Source organism: Dendropsophus ebraccatus, chromosome 1 (genome assembly GCF_027789765.1).
Source record: "Dendropsophus ebraccatus isolate aDenEbr1 chromosome 1, aDenEbr1.pat, whole genome shotgun sequence".
NCBI classification, from domain to species: Eukaryota; Metazoa; Chordata; class Amphibia; order Anura; family Hylidae; genus Dendropsophus; species Dendropsophus ebraccatus.
The window spans coordinates 120,569,108-120,585,457 of NC_091454.1; the positions used below are offsets into that span (position 1 = coordinate 120,569,108).

The following is a 16,350-nucleotide window of genomic DNA, read 5'->3' on the forward strand; positions in this document are numbered from 1 at the left end:
CTATGTGGAAAACATGGATATAGTCATTGGCTGTATCCATGTTTTCCAGACAACCTTAGAGCTTTATCCAAGTTCAGCAGCCCCCACTAATCAAATGCTGATCGTTCGGGTTCGGATGGGTTCGCTCATCTCTATTTTTTCTACAATCTATTCTTCTGCCTATACTTGTTCGATGCCTACCCACTACCTTCTTATTTTAGTAGTCTGAATGCATGTTTTTATCTTTTATTGCACCCTTAACAGCTGTAGTTAGTCACATTGTTTTTCTCCTCTTTCTACTACGTTTATTCCATACGTGATGTGTCGTTTACAAGATGTACCCAGGATGCTCTTAATAGTGTACCATTTCTCTTATGTACTTTCACTTCTAAGGACATTGTCTGAAGCTATGTTCCCAAGGTCCCCTCTTAGTTTCTGGAAATTAGCCTTCTTGAAGTTTAATGTTTTTGTTGCCCCCCCAAGCATTTTATTAAAGGATGAATGAAAACTTCTTATGTTGCGGTCACTATTTCCTAGGTGACCCCCCACCTCTACTTTTGATATTCTGTCCAGCCTATTAGTTAAAATTAGGTCCAGAAGGCCCCTCCTCTTTTTGGTGCCTGTACTAGTTGTGAAAGGTAATTGTCTTTTATTATTTCCAAAAACCTCCATCCTTTCCTGGAGTTGCAGGTTTCTGCGTTCCAGTTTATACTTGGGTACTTAAAGTCCCCCATAATAATGACTTTACTCTGCTTTGCTGCCTCATCTATTTGTCTTAAAAAATGATTTTCTGCTTCTTCCACTATACTTGGAGACTTATAACGCACTCCTATAAGTATTTTATTATTTTTTCCTCCCTCCCCTTATTTCCCCCCTAAGAGACTTCACGTTATCATCACATATATCCTCCCACAGAATTGGCTTAAAGCAGGATTTAACTTATAGGCAGACCCCTCCCCCTTTCTTGTATTTACAATAATTTCTGAACAGTCTATAACCCTGCAGATTAACCGCCCAGTCATAGCTATCATCAAGCTATGTCTCGCTAATCCCCACAATATGGTATTCCTCTTCCACCATTATCAGTTCTAATTCGTCAGCTTTATTAGTTAGGTTTCTAGCATTTGAATACATACATTTAATATGTTTGTCCATATTTGCTTTCTTCCTATCACTAGTGACTGTTCTATCCCCTTTCGCTGCTTCACCCCCAGTTCCACAATCTAGCCCCAGCTCTCCATCTACTCTGTCTTCACCTATTATATGGTAGTTGCCCTCCCCTGTCCCTAGTTTAAACAGTCCTCTAACCACTTAGCCTTCTTTTCCCCCAGTACAGCTGCCCCCCCCCCCATTGACATGCAGCCCGTCCCTACTGTACAGCCTGTAACCAACAGAGAAGTCGGCCCAGTTCACCATGAACCCAAACCCCTCTATCCTACAGCAGCTTTTTAGCCACTTATTTACCTCCCTAATCTCAAGCTCGCTCTCTCTCTCTCTCTCTCTCTCTCTCTCTCTCTCTGGTGTGGCTCATGGTACAGGTAATATTACAGAAAATATAACCTTGGTGGTCCTAGTCTTAAGCTTGCTCCCTGAAACTGTTTTAACCCGTTAGCGACCCATGACTTATCTGGTACGTCATGGTGCCGCGGGGGGTGTTCAGAGCGGGGTCCCGCCGGGACCCCGCCCTGAACGGTGCCGGGACCAGCTGTGATCTGCAGTCGGGGAGCGCCTCTATTAGCTGGCGTGGGTCCCATTGCCACGCCGGCTAATTAAGCACTTCAATACAGCTGTCAAAGCTGACAGCTGCATTGAAGTGCTTCAGACCTCACGTCGCTGGTGTCTAGTAGGACGGATCTTCCCCCCGCAATGCGATCGCGGCGGGGGGGGGAGGGGGGGGAGATCTGCTCTTCTGCCCGTGCTGGGCCTCAGTGTCGCAATGACGCTGATTCCGACTAGGCAATAGATTGCTGTGGCCTGCAGCAGGCCAAAGCAATCTATGACCGATCTAATCGATCTTTGCTGTGTATATACAAGTCCCCCAGGGGGACTTCTAGTTCATGTAAAAAAAAAAAAAAAAAAGTAAAAAAGTGTTTTTATTAATAAAAAATCCCCTCCCCTAATAAAAGTCCAAATCACCCCCCTTTTCCCATTTTACAAATATAAATTAATAAATAAACAAATAAATAAACATATTTGGTATCGCCGCGCACGTAATTGCCCGAACTATTAATTTATCACATTCCTGGTCTCACACGGTAAACTGTGTCAGCGCAAAAAAAAATTCCAAAGTGCAAAAAATTGCGCATTTTTGGTTGCATTAAATCGCAGAAAAAAAAGTGATCAAAAAGTCGTATATGCGCAATCAAGGTACCGATAGAAAAAACACATCATGGCCCAAAAAATGACACCTCAAACAGCCCCATAGACCAAAGGATAAAAAGGCTATAAGCCTGGGAATAGAGCGATTTTAAGGAACATATATTTGTTAACAATGGTTTGAATTTTTTAAAAGCCATCACATAATATAAAAGTTATACATGTTATATATCGTTGTAATCGTAACGACTTGAGGAACTGGATAACAAGTCGCTTTTACCATAGGGTGAACGGCGTAAATGCAAAACTCCCTGAAATCAAAACAAATTCCTTTTTTTTTTCAATTTGACAGCGCAAATGATTTTTTTCCGGTTTCGCAGCATATTTTATGGAAAAATAATGCCTGTCATTGCAAAGTACAATTGGTTTTGCAAAAAATAAGCGCTCATATAAGTCTCTAGGTGAAAAAATGCAAGTACTATGGACTCTTAAACATAAAATGGAAAAAGCAAAAGTGCAAAAACGAAAATTGGCTTTGACCTTAAGGGGTTAACCCCTTAACGACATCGGGCGTAAACTTACGCCCTCGCGCCCTGGTACTTGGCGCATCAGGGCGTAAATTTACGCCCGATGTTTCCCCGATCGCTGCGTGTTCACACACAGCGGTCGGGGAAGATGGCCTGCTATAAATCATAGCAGGCCATCTTAGCTTCACGGCACGGGGGGTGGTTAACACCCCCCGTGCTTACGATCGCCGCTATAGGCTGATCAATTCAGATCAGCCAATAGCGGCGATCGGAACCTTTCCGGGTCATCGGCGACCCGATGACCCGGAAAAAAATGGCGGTCGGTGCTGTCCGAGGACGGCACCGACCGCCATTACTGTAAAAAGCAATGGTGATCGCCGTGCCACCGGCCCGATCGCCGTGAACGGCCGGCCGGTACCGGCCGGCCATTCACGGCGATCGGGCCGGTGGCACGGCGATCAGAGTCCCACAATATAGTAAATACCTGCCCTGGACCCCTCAGCTAGGTAGCCGAGGGGTCCAGAGCAGGTATTTGTACATTACTCACCTGTCCCGGGCTCCTGATCGGCGTCTTCCGGGTTCGCGGCATCCTCGTCTTCGTTCGGGTCTTCGGCTTCTTCCGTGACGTCACGTTCGGCTTCTCTCGGCTATTTTCGGCTCCAGCGTCGGCTCTTTCCGTATTTTGCGCTCTGCTGCCCTCTAGCGGCTGATATGTGTAATACACTTATCAGCAGCTACAGGGATGTTCAAATGTAGAAATTTTTTTTTTTTTTTTTTTTCAAATTTTTTTTTTTCTATTTTCCGCACCCTATCGCCGCTGAGTGTTGATCAGCATCGCACGAAAGTGCGCGGCTAATCAGCAACTCCTCCTTTTTGGCGTAGGGTGTTTTTTTTCTATATTCTACTGCCACGGTCTGCTTATAAGTGCCGCACATAAGTGCGGCATTTATCAGCAACTCCTTTGTTGGCGTAGGTTTTTTTTTTATACTTACTGTAAAAAAACACGTAAAAAACACTACATTACACCACACTACATTGAATAAAGTTTGACACTACACCACTACATACCCCATATACCAATCCCCGTATAAAGATGGCCCCCAGGGTGTTTTCGGCGTCAGAGGGATACGTTATTATTGCCTCCGACACCGAAACAGCCAGTGAGGATGAATGGGGGGTCCTTCGTTCCTCCATTCATCCTCATCATCCAGTGACGTGTCTGGGGGTAGCGTAGCGTACGCTGCCCCCCAGACACATCTTTTCCGCCAGTACCGTCCCAATAAGAGATGACGGTATGGTGTGAAATTCTATAAACTCTGTGAGCGTGCCTTAGGGTACACTTACAGATTTCGGGTACGTGCACACTGCGGAATGGCGAAGGATAACCCTTTGTGCATTCCGCAGCTGGCACCCGCCGGTGGACTGATGCAGGCATGTGTCTCCACCCGTGTCATAGAATCCATTCTATGCACGGGCGGATTCCATCGTCCATCCAAAGAATGAACACGTTGGACGGAGAGCGGAATCCGCCCGTGCATAGAATGGAGTCTATGACACGTGTGGAGACGTGCGCCTGCATCAGTCCGCCGGTGGGTGCCAGCTGTGGAATGCACGAAGGGTTATCTGTCGCGATTCCGCAGTGTGCATGTACCCTTAGAGTGTATGTAGGAAGGGACACCCGAATCCAGCCCCCAGATGCCCCCCTCCCCCCCATCCTCGGAGTTAGTGGGAAGATCGTCCGGGAACTGATCTTCCCACTGCTGGATAAAGGTCACCACCTGTACGGGGATAACTTTTATACCAGCGCCCCCTCTTCCGGTCCCTCGCTGCCCTGTAGCTTGCGGCACGATCCGAACATATCAGAAGTAGTAATAGAGCCCTAATATTTAGCAGCCATGGAGCGGACCCAGCGCTTCTGGATATGAAGGACCCCGTATCGCACCAGGGCAACATTTTCCAGGTGACGTCCCCCACACTGGAGAACGGGAGACCCCAGAAGAAGTGCAGAGTGTGGCGTAACAGGGGGATCAGGAAGGACAACATTTTCCAGTGTGACGCCTGTCCTGATCCCCCCGGCCTCTGCATACTGGATCGCTCCAAGGCGCACCACACGTCACTGGGGTTCTACATTATCTAAATTCTGTCCCTTATTCCTATTTCAGGGGTCACGTTGATCCGGGGATTATTCTGATCGCCATTATGGAGTCGGGAAGGAATTTTTCCCCTGTGATGAGGCTACTGTCGTCTGCCTTAAGAGGGTTTTTTGCCTTCCTCTGGATCAACACAGGTTGAGTTTGATGGACACCTGTCATTTTCAACCTTATAAACTAATAATTGGCCTAATACCCCCAAATAAATTAGAATTGTCCCTTTTCCCCAGCTAAGTAGGTATGGCCGCCATTCCCATTAGAGGATGCCATGATGCAATTACAAAGCCTCTGTGCGGCCAGGACAGTAGAAACCCCCCACAAGTGACCCCATTCTGGAAACTACACCCCATAAGGAATCTAAGAAGGGGGGCAGCGGGGATATGGCCCCCTGGTGACGGCCACATTTGGGACGTGAAAATGAAAAAAATTGTATTTTTTATTTTCTCGGCACATGTTCTACGTAAGTGCCCGTCACCAGTGGGGTCCATATGCTCACTGCACCCCTTGTTAGATTCCTTATGGGGTGTAGTTTCCAGAATGGGGTCACTTGTCGGGGGTTTCTACTGTCCTGGCAGCACAGGAGCTTTGTAATTGCGACATGGCCTCCATCCTCCATTCCAGCCTCTAAATGGCGCTCTGTCCCTTTGGTGACTTGCCCTGTGCCCATATGGCACATTATGTCCACATGTGGGGTATTTTCGTACTCAGGGGACACTACCCTACACGTTTTGTGTTCATTTTCTTTTTTAACCCCTTGTGGAAATGGAAAAAAATCAAGGCTAGACCAACATTTAGTGTAATTTTTGTAAAATTTTTACTCTAAATCATTAATCTTGTCATGTTTTTTCATTTTCACAAGGGGTTAAAAGATAAAAAAAAACATTTAATGTGTAGAGCAATTTCCCCTGAGTACGGAAATACCCCACATGTGGACATAAAGCGCCATGCGGGTGCAGGGTAAGCCTCCGAAGGGAAGAAGCGCCATTTGGTTCTTGAAGGCTGGATTTGGATGGAATGGATTTCGAGGGGCCATGTTGCATTCAAAAGGCCCCTGTGTTGCCAAGACAGTTGAACCCCCCCACAAGTGACCCCATTATGGAAACTGCACCCCTCAAGGAATGTAACAAGGGGTGTAGTGAGCATATGGACCCCACTGGTGACGGACACAAATGTGGAACAATGTGGCGTGAAAATGAAATATTACATTTTTTACACTATAATGTTGGTTTAGCCTTGAATATATCATTTTCACAAGGGGTTAAAAGAGGAGAAAAAAAACAAAATGTGTAGCGCAATTTCCCCCGAGTCCGTAAATACCCCACATGTGGACATAAAGCGCCATGCGGGTGCAGGGTAAGCCTCCGAAGGGAAGGAGCACCATTTCGTTTTTGAAGGCTGGATTTGGATGGAATGGATTTCGAGGGGCCATGTTGCATTCAAAAGGCCTCTGTGTTGCCAAGACAGTTGAAACCCCCCACAAGTGACCCCATTATGGAAACTACACCCCTCAGGGAATGTAACAAGGGGTGTAGTGAGCATATGGACCCCACTGGTGACGGGCACAAATGTGGAACAATGTGGCGTGAAAATGAAATATTACATTTTTTACACTATAATGTTGGTTTAGCCTTGAATTTATCATTTTCACAAGGGGTTAAAAGAGAAAAAAACACACAATATGTGTAGAGCAATTTCCCCCGAGTCCGTAAATACCCCACATGTGGACATAAAGCGCCATGTGGGCGCAGGGCAAGCCTCCGAAGGGAAGGAGCGCCATTTGGATTTTGGAGGTTGGATTTGGCTAGAATGGATGATGAACGCCATGTCGCATTTACAGAGCCCTCCTGCTGCCAAAACACTGGAAACCCCCCACAAGTGACCCCATTCTGGAAACTGCACCCCTCAAGGAATCTAACAAGGGGTGCAGTGAGGATATGGACCCCTTGATGACGGGCACATTTGTGCCATGAAAGTGAAAAAATGAAATTTTTCCCTTTCACGTCACATTGTTCCACATTTGTGCCCGTCACCAGTGGGGTCCATATGCTCACTGCACCCCTTGTTAGATTCCTTGAGGGGTGTAGTTTCCAGAATGGAATCACTTGTGGGGGGTTTCCAGTGTTTTGGCAGCACGAGGGCTCTGTAAATGCGACATGGCCCTTGAAATCCTTTTCAGTGAAATTCAGCTTCCAAAAGCCAATTGGCGCTCCTTCCCTTTGGAGGCTCGTCCTGCGCCCCCTTGGCACTCTATCGCCACATGTGGGGTATTTCTGTACTCGGGAGAAACTGCGCTACAGATTTTTTGTCTTTTTTTGCCTCTTATCCCTTTAAGAAAATGAAAAATTGAAGGCTAGAACAACGTTTTAGTGTAAAAAATAAATTTTTCTTTTTTCACGCCATATTGTTGGGAAAATCTGTGAAGCACCTGTGGGGTCCAGATGCTCACCGCACCCCTTGTTACATTCCTTGAGGGGTGTAGTTTTCTAAATGGTGTCCCTTTAGGGGTGTTTTTTAGGTTTTGACACCCCAGAGCCTCTGCCAACCTGAAGTGGTACAGTCAAAAATGACCAAATATAACGGAGGCGTTGAAATTCACTAGGCGCTCCCTTATATCTGAGGCTTGTGGTTGCGTCAAATAGCGCAATAGGGCCACATATGGGGTATTTCTATAAACTGCAGAAACGGGGCAATAATTATTGGGGTGCATTTCTCTGCTAATAGGTTTATAATTATGAAAAATATTGGATTACAATAAAATCTCTGCACAGAAAATTAAAATTTTCAAATTCCTTACACACTTGGCTTTTATTTCTGTGACTCCCCTAAAGGGTTAAAACACTTTCTGGATGTGCTTTTGCAGAGTTTGGGGGGTGCAGTTTCTGAAATGGGGTGCTTTGTGGGGCTTTCTAACATACAGGTCCCTCAAATACACTTTAAACCTGAACAGGTCCCTAAAAATATCTGATTTTGAAATTTTACTGAAAATTTGGAAATTTGCTGCTAATGTTTTAAGCTTCCTATCGTCTAAAAAAAATGAAAGATAGTTTAATAAATACCGCCAACATAAAGTAGACATGTTGCTAATGCTATTTAATATATAATTTATGTGGTATAACCACTTTCTGTATACGCAAAGAAGTTTCAAAGTTGGAAAAATGCATTTTTTCACATTTTTTCACATTATTTGGGTTTTTTTCATAAAGATTTGTTATGAGTATCGACTCCAATTTACCAGAAATGTAAAGTACAATATGTCACGAGAAAACAATCTCAGAATCAGCCGGATAGGTAAAAGCATCCCGAAGTTATTAATGACTAAAGTGACACTGGTCATATTCATAAAATTTGTCTCTGTCATTAAGGCCATTTCAGGCTCTGTCCTTAAGGGGTTAAGGACCCTCCACCTATCTCTAATTTTATCATTGGTGCCAATGTGCACCATGGCCACTGGGTAATCGCCAGAACCTCCCAGTAATCTGTCAACCTGATCCGCAGTGTGACAAAGTCGAGCACCACACTGTTCGACTATCCGAGTCTTTCTGACAGATTGCCCTATCTGTTACCCTATTAATTGAGTCCCCCACTTCCAGAATCTGTCTAGCCTTCCCTGCACTTACTGGAGCAGACACCCCCCTGGCTTTCAGAGGCAGTGTCCTGCAGCAGCAATGCCACTCCGGAACCAACATCTCTCTTCAAGTTGTTGGTGGGTGGCAGATCAGGACTTGCCTCCCTTGCATTCTTCCCTCTACTCGGTTTTGTAACTGTCACCCATCTAGCTGCCTCATCATCCTGCACCTCCATGCTATCACTCTTTACCCCATCTACCCCTGCAAGTGCTTGCTTAGTGAGAAAAAGACTCCTTTCCAGTTTGCCAATGGCTCTCAATCTTTGCAGCTGCTCATTTAGGTCCAGAATCTGGGCTTCCAAACCAGCAACATGCACACATTTCACACAATGGTATGCACCCTTGGTCAGCTGATCAAGGATTGCATACATCATACAAGATGTACATTGGACCGCATTGTCAAACACAGAGTTCATATTTCAGTGGGGATATATCTGAGACAAACACACTTTAGAGCAAAAAATCACTTAACAGAGCAATATAAACAACTTAGCCGCAGAATTAGCTGCTGGTGTCTCCTCTGTTGCTAAAGGGGACACCAATGGTAACCGTTTCAGAAAACATAAATGCCATCCATGACATAATTTTTGAGCATTAGAAAATTTCTCCTTTGAAGATATTCGGGCTCTGAACATTTCCAGAAAAAGAGTTATGTCCATAATTCACAATCTGGACATTAGGAAGGTGTATGGCAAGGGGATCTTAAAATGTTTGTCAGCAGTTTGTAACACAGTGCCAGAGCAAGCTGACTGACCTGAGTTTTAAGGTACTGGATAATCCTCCTTATTCGCCTGATTTGGCACCCTCAAACTCTTCTTAATTGAGGAAACACCTCAAGGAAACCTAATTTGACTCCATTTCTGATGCAATTTCAGCTATCGAGGCCTGGTTTGCCACACAACCAAAATCTATCTGGATGTTTCAATTCTGCAGTCAGAAGTGGATTGATATCCAAGGGGACTATGTTGGAAAACTGTGAAAATTGTCCTTTGTCAATTTGTTTTGGCCAAAGCCAAGGAATTATAAACACTCCCTCATATATTGCCTGACCTTTTACCACAGTATAATAATGATTATAATGTTTTTTATTTTTAAAGCGCCAACAGATTCAGCTTCACTTTGCAATTCTGAGGGTACATACTTATTTACGTAATTTTCAAACTATACATGAGAAGTAAGGGCCTTGCCCGCAAGAGTTTACAGACTATGAGGAGAGGATAGAGACAAAAGGCAGAGGGGCAAAAGTGCTTTACTGTTACTATGGTCAGAAAAAAAAATTGAAAGGGGTTCTTTTTGTATGAAAATAATTCATTACATTTCTTTACTTAATGTGTTGGTGAATTGCAGGTGAATGCAGAAATCTGCAAGATCTGAATTTGTCAGAGTGCCGAAACTTAAATGTAAGTGTATTTACAGTATGTACAATGAAAAAATATTTTACATAATTAAATATGTAACTATTATGTACATTTTTTTTCATGGTAGCTGGTTTTATCACATGCAGGCTATACATGAAAATATAGAGTCATAGTGGTGTGGTCAGGGCACTTCAATTTCCCTTTAAAGTGGACTTTTTGTAAAAATGTTTTTTTTTTTTTTTTTAATTTGTTTTCTTTTGCCAGGAAGAAGCAATAAGAGTTATTTGTGAAGGATGCCCTGCACTTCTTTATCTTAATTTATCTCATACTGATATAACCAATACTACCATACGGGCCATGTCGAGGTAAGCTTTGTGTGATAAATATTCCTCTTGTCAAGCAATACCAGGCATAACGTATACCCTCTACACCAGTGTTCCTATGCAATGCTTTAGGGGTCTCACATGGCTCTTACAACCCCTTTCTATTTGTTCACTGGTGTAAATGTTATTGCTAATTGGTGGCGTTAGGGAGGTCATGGCATTACAACTTGGTGCTAACATCAAAATCATATCACTAGCATTTACTACTATGGTTAAAAAAAAATAAACATTTAATTTGAACTTTATGTTCAGCAGGTAGACTGCTAACCCTAAGGATATGTTCACATGTACAAAATACATGCTTATTAGAGATGAGCGAACCGCGTTCGGGTTCGAGTCCATCCGAACCCGAACGATCAGCATTTGATTAGCGGGGGCTGCTGAACTTGGATAAAGCTCTAACATTGTCTGGAAAACATGGATATAGCCAATGACTATATCCCTGTTTTTCACATAGCCTTATGGCTCAGATGGACTCGAGCATGCTCGAGGTTCGCTCATCTCTAATGCTTATGTAAAGTGCTGCACCATGAGTCTCCTACAGACTTAGATCATTACCATATAGAAATTAATTGGGATGTCACTTTTTTGTATAATTCCCTGTCTCCCTGTCTGGTGGTACAGGTTTTTGATGAGGAAATATTTTTTTTCTCCACGTCAACAAATCTGTCACCCCAGGCAGCCCACCCCTGTAATTTACTATGGCCATCGGACTCATCTTCACGGTGGGACTGGGAGTGGGACTGCGATGCCCTGGCCCCTGGGGGCCACTTCCGCAGTGCTGGTGTTATGAGCGGGCAATGACCGGGGCAGCTGCAGGGGTTATACTTGTCACGGTATAGGCCTGAGGGCGGCACAGCTGTAGGGCCGGTCTGTGGAATCTGCGGGTGATGATGGGCATGCGATTCCTCGCTGCACCTAGTCAGGGCACCAGTTAGTGGACACCAATGCCAGGGTTCAGTAACAGCGGTTTTATTATAGATGAGGTAACTAGTAGCAACAGTTCTGTCCGGATGCAACCGGGTATATAGCAGGCTTTGACAAATAAAGCAGGAGTGGTGCTGCATAGGCTGTGAGAATACGTGCCGGATGATGGGAGTAGGAGTATGAGAGAAATAGCGTTGCTGGGTGGATTAGCTTGAGAGTAATACTTGCTGTGAATCCTTGCAGCGATGAGGAGAGATAACGGAATGACACCCAGATGAGAGAGAAGAATCCGGTCACTTGAGCAGGCAGAAACAGCCGAAGACTGGTATATAGCAGCAGACTTAGTCACTCTTCTGTGGGAGAGGATAGAACCACACAACCTCCTTGCTTGGAAGCCGGGGCTCAACTCTCTGGTCAGCAGGAAGTGGGAGGTCACATGGTTGCTCCTGGCCAGAGCTAGTCGGCCATTGGAGGAACCATGGTTACAGGTCACGTGATCAACAGCCTTGCATACCACTGTACACTGTAATACACAGGAACACATGAGAATACACATGAAAATGCACAATACCAGAGAATACTAGGGGAAAACCAGCAGCAGTTGCAGTGCAAACACTTACTAGAACAGGCATTGACACGGCAAGAGAAATGGCCATAATAGGAGTAGTAGTCTGCATGTTCTGGGACACTGCAGGACATGCAGGAGCAGGTATGTATGTGGGGCCCTGTCCAGGAGTGGGGTGGGTCCGGGGGGCTGCCAGAGGTGACAGAGGTAACCACTTGTGATGAGCAAACTTTCCGAATGTTCAGGTTCAGCTGAACCAGAATGTTCAGTATTTGACTCCTGGGGGCTGAACAAGTTGGATGCAACCCTAGGGAGTCAAGGGATACATGTTTTCCTGAAAGCCGCTGCAGTCATATGCTAAAGGTTTGGGTTTGGGTATTGGCAAACTCAAACATTCAGCAAGTTCACTCATCACTAGTAACTACTCATTGACAGCCTAGGCCTAGGTGCAAAGCCAATATTCAAGAAGGGGTCAAAAAGTGATACTGGAGATTATAGGCCTGTAGGTCAAAGATCTATTGTGGGAAAAGTATTTGAGGGTTTTCTAAGAGATGAGATACGGGAGTATCGTAGTGAAAATAGCTTTATAACCCAGCACCAGCTATGAGGAGGTCAGTTATAGCAGTGCTTCTCAAACTATTTCTACTGGAGCCTCACCCAACAGACCAGGGCAATGCCTGGGCCTCACCAGACTGACCAAGAGGGTGCCTGGTCCTCATCATCTGTGGTGAAAGTCCATTTAAAAGCTGAAAATAATGCTAGGACTAGCTTTCATCTGTGTCCCAAGCTCTAGATAATAATAAAACAAGTATGAAATAAATTAATAATGTTACAAAAATAGAGATTTTGGAGGATTGTGCAGATCATAGTTACTTTTGTGAAAACTGGCTCCCCAGCCGGGCCTCACCAACAACTAGGGGGCGCCTCACTGGTGAGGCCCGCCTCACAGTTTGAGAAGCACTGAGTTATAGAATGAACCTGGGAGAGGCTGTAAATGTTATGTATCTGTATATTTTCTATAGCATTTGATACTGTGCCATATAAAAAGTTGGTACATTAAATAAGGATGCAGGGACTAGGGGAAAATATATATAAATGAGAAAGTAACTGTCTGAGTTATAGGAAACAGAGGGTGGTAATTGATGGAACATGCACTGATTAGGTCACAGTTATAAGTGGGAATTGCAGGAGTCAGTATTGGTCCACTTTTTTAATGTTTGTTAATGACCTTGTAGAGGGGCTGCAGATACAGATTTAAAAAATACAAGCATCTTACAGACATAATTCACTGGCACTGTGGTGTATTTTATATCTCATCAGACAATCAAATAGTTAACTCCCCTAGTGGGACGGTAAAAAAAAAGGAGTAAATTTAAAAAAATAAAAATAAAAAAAATAACTAAGAATCGCTTGGATAAGTTATAGCATCACATAGTTATAACCACATAAAGTAAGAGAGGTCAGATTTGAAGGCTCTGGTCCTTTAAGGACACAATTAGCCAGATCCTGAAGGGATTAAAGAGAATGTTACATGAGGTACATTTTCTTTAAGAGTAGGTTATCAATGGAACAGTGCCGGTGCTGTGGTCCTTTTTTAGAACTGCAGCCCTTTTCCCGCGTACGACACCATTCTATTCCTGGACACAGGCCCGGGCTGAAGCCCTGGAGACAGGCTGGACCACCCCCAGTGGGAGGAAATCCCCGCCCCTTTTCTAATGTTGCTTCCTTTTTACTCATTCCTAGTGTGGCTTTGCTTTAGCAGCAGTCTATGTGCATAGAAAACTGCAATTATTCTTATCCAGCACTGCTAACATCTGTTTGAGGCTGTTCTCTTCCCTCTGTGTTTCCCTGGTTGCTGAGGAGCAAATCTCCATCCCTATAACTCCCTTCCATCCTATGCCATTTCATTCTTCTATAACTACTAGTGCTGTTACTGAGCATGCCTGACCATTAAGCTGGAGCTGAGCTACAGGTTATAACGCTAGGTGATGAGCTTTAAACATCCTGGGGGACATAAACTAACCTTGCGCCAGGTGCAGATCTGCTACTTCTACCTGGCATACGTCTGCCGTATGCGCTTGCCTGATGGCCGGGTAGGGGGGCACAGCAAGGTGGGGAGGAAGCATGGCCTATATACATGGCAGATATACTTGCTCGCAGGCGTAAATCATTGCAGAAATCTACATCTGCTCAGGAGCAGATGTAGATTTTTGTACCCACTCTACGGCAGGCGCAGGTCAGGCCGGATTCACTAAGAGGATTCACTAAGAGGCATGCAAGTACGTCAGTCTTCATTTATGTTCCCCTGTTTTTTAAACCAATAAGAGGTTATGGGGAAAATTAGTACAAATATTTGATTACTATATTCTGAGGACCAGGGCCGTTTCTGCCATGAGGCAAAATAAGTTTATTGCTCAGGTGGCAGATTTGTAGAGTCTCTGAAGGGCGGCAGATTTTAGGGAGTGGCCATAAATTATACTGTCTGCCACACACCTCTGACTTCAGTAATCTCATGACCTGCAAATGATAGTTGGACACAGACATAGAATGCAAGGAAGTCAGGACTGCAAACACTTTGCAGGTATTGTTATATGCTTCAGACATCACTACACTACAGGTGATAACTGTTTCAGGTTTCGCCTCAGGCAGCAGAAAACCTAGAATCGGCCCTGCCAAAGAATTTGTATCGCACATTTGCAGTAGGAGTCAAGTTTTGTAAACTGAAATAATCTTTAGGCTGGGTTCACACTATGTATATTTGAGGCTGTATTTGTGAGGCTGTATAGCAACCAAAACCAGGAGTGGATTGAAAACACAGAAAGGCTCTGTTCACATAATGTTGTAATTGAGTGGATGGCCGCCATTTAATGGCAAATATTTGCTGTTATTTTAAAACAACGGCTGTGGTATTGAAATAATGGCCGTTATTTACTGTTATATGGCGGCCATCCACTCAATTTCAACATTGTGTGAACAGATCCTTTCTGTGTTTTCAATCCACTCCTGGTTTTGGTTGCTATGAGGACCTGACATGAGGACCAAATACAGCCTCAAATATACATAGTGTGAACCCAGCCACAGGGTAGCTTCACACGTACCGGATCACCAGTTGATTTCATGCTGCGAGTTTTCATTCCGCTGCCAGTATGTGACCGGGCCCTTTAACCCCCTGCCGCCCCCGGCCTGCACCCGGAGCATTACCTGCTCGGCGCCGCGGCTGTGTGTGAGGCGCCGTGGCTGTGTGTGGGAGCTTCACACACAGCCGTGGCGCCAAGCAGGTAATGTATGATCCGGGCCGGGGGCTGCGGGCTGGGGGAGGTGGGGGTTAAAGGGTCCGGCTTACATATCCAAAGTGGAATTAAAATTCCACTGCCGATATGTAACCCCATAGACCTTAACATTACCAGGATCCGCAGCGGATTTTGCTGCAAACTCCAAACGGATCCAGTACGTATGAAGCTACCCTTATTGTTGGCATAAATGTTCAGTAAATTGGTGTCTTTACCATCCCTAACTGGGATTCTTTTAATTGGAAACTCAGTTTTAATTATAGCAACCTAAAATGCACAACACTTTCTTGTTCTTATACTATAAAAAATATTTCCTGTATCTACATTACTGTTAATGACACCATATTTGAATGTCTTAATACAGGCTATTCAGACATAAAATAAACATTAAGATACACATGTTCCAAATGCACAGCAGTCCACAGTGATATTTTATAAGTATAGTTTGCCAAAAATAGCATAAATGTCTACTGAACAGGATATATTTCATGGCTAGTAAATGGGCAATCCCTGTTTAAGACAACATTCTGTGAAAAACAACCTTCACATTTTTACTGGTCAGTAGACAATAGAGTATTCTTATTTTCTACAGTTCTTAATAACATATTACAGCCAGTTCAGTAAGTGCATTGCAATACAGCTATGCTTTGACTACTTTTATATAAACATTTACAATATACTAGCAGAAGATAGCAGTGTAGAACCTAGTAATGTGTTAGCAATTGTTTTTTTTTTTTACATAAAGATGTAAAAAGCATGTAAGTCACATCCTCCACAGGACAAGACAATGAACTGCTGGTTACACAAATGTATCATGGTCAGTTACCGCTCATAAATGAGGTACTAAACATTCAAAAACGAATAAGTTTTTGCCAGTTGCTAGCATACCTTATGTTTCTTTAAGAATACATCCACAGCTATTTAGGTTGAGTCATAAAAAAAGTGAATTGAGGTGTATTGGCAGAGACTTGCATCTCAAGGAAAGACTGGCTCCCCTGGCACAAAAGGAGCTTGTAAAGAAGCCATAGTAGATCTTGTTTTATGTTCAAGTACTGGTTGTTCAGCTTGCTCCAATATCCATGTTTGTGAATAGTCCTTCCTACTAAACCTCCTGCTTCATTGAGTCTGCTACAGGGAAACTCCAGTCAAAAGTTTATTTCTGCAAACCATTACATTTGTAAGTACACAGGAGGTTTGGAGTTTGGTGTGTCTTGAAATGCATTTCCAGCT

The 16,350-nt window shown here is 44.1% G+C and overlaps 2 protein-coding genes across 6 annotated transcripts in view; one reads left to right on the forward strand and one right to left on the reverse strand.

The window, feature by feature from the left end:
- The window catches only part of FBXL13 (F-box and leucine rich repeat protein 13), a 150,442-nt gene that overhangs the window by 64,310 nt on the left and 69,782 nt on the right, over positions 1-16,350 (forward strand). For all 4 annotated transcript variants that reach the window (XM_069977951.1, XM_069977978.1, XM_069977968.1 and 1 more), the window contains 2 exons: positions 9,945-9,997; positions 10,220-10,320. In XM_069977951.1, the coding sequence (XP_069834052.1) occupies positions 9,945-9,997; positions 10,220-10,320 (154 nt within the window). The remainder of the gene's footprint in view (positions 1-9,944; positions 9,998-10,219; positions 10,321-16,350) is intronic.
- Positions 1-16,350, reverse strand: part of LRRC17 (leucine rich repeat containing 17) — a 33,605-nt gene that overhangs the window by 16,863 nt on the left and 392 nt on the right. Inside the window, exon 1 of one of the 2 annotated variants that reach the window (XM_069978001.1) lies at positions 16,009-16,080. The exons of the other annotated variant lie outside the window; for it this stretch is intronic. The gene's annotated coding sequence lies outside the window, so the exon portion shown is untranslated. Of the gene's footprint in view, positions 1-16,008; positions 16,081-16,350 lie in introns of those variants that run through there. 2 annotated transcript variants of the gene reach the window in all.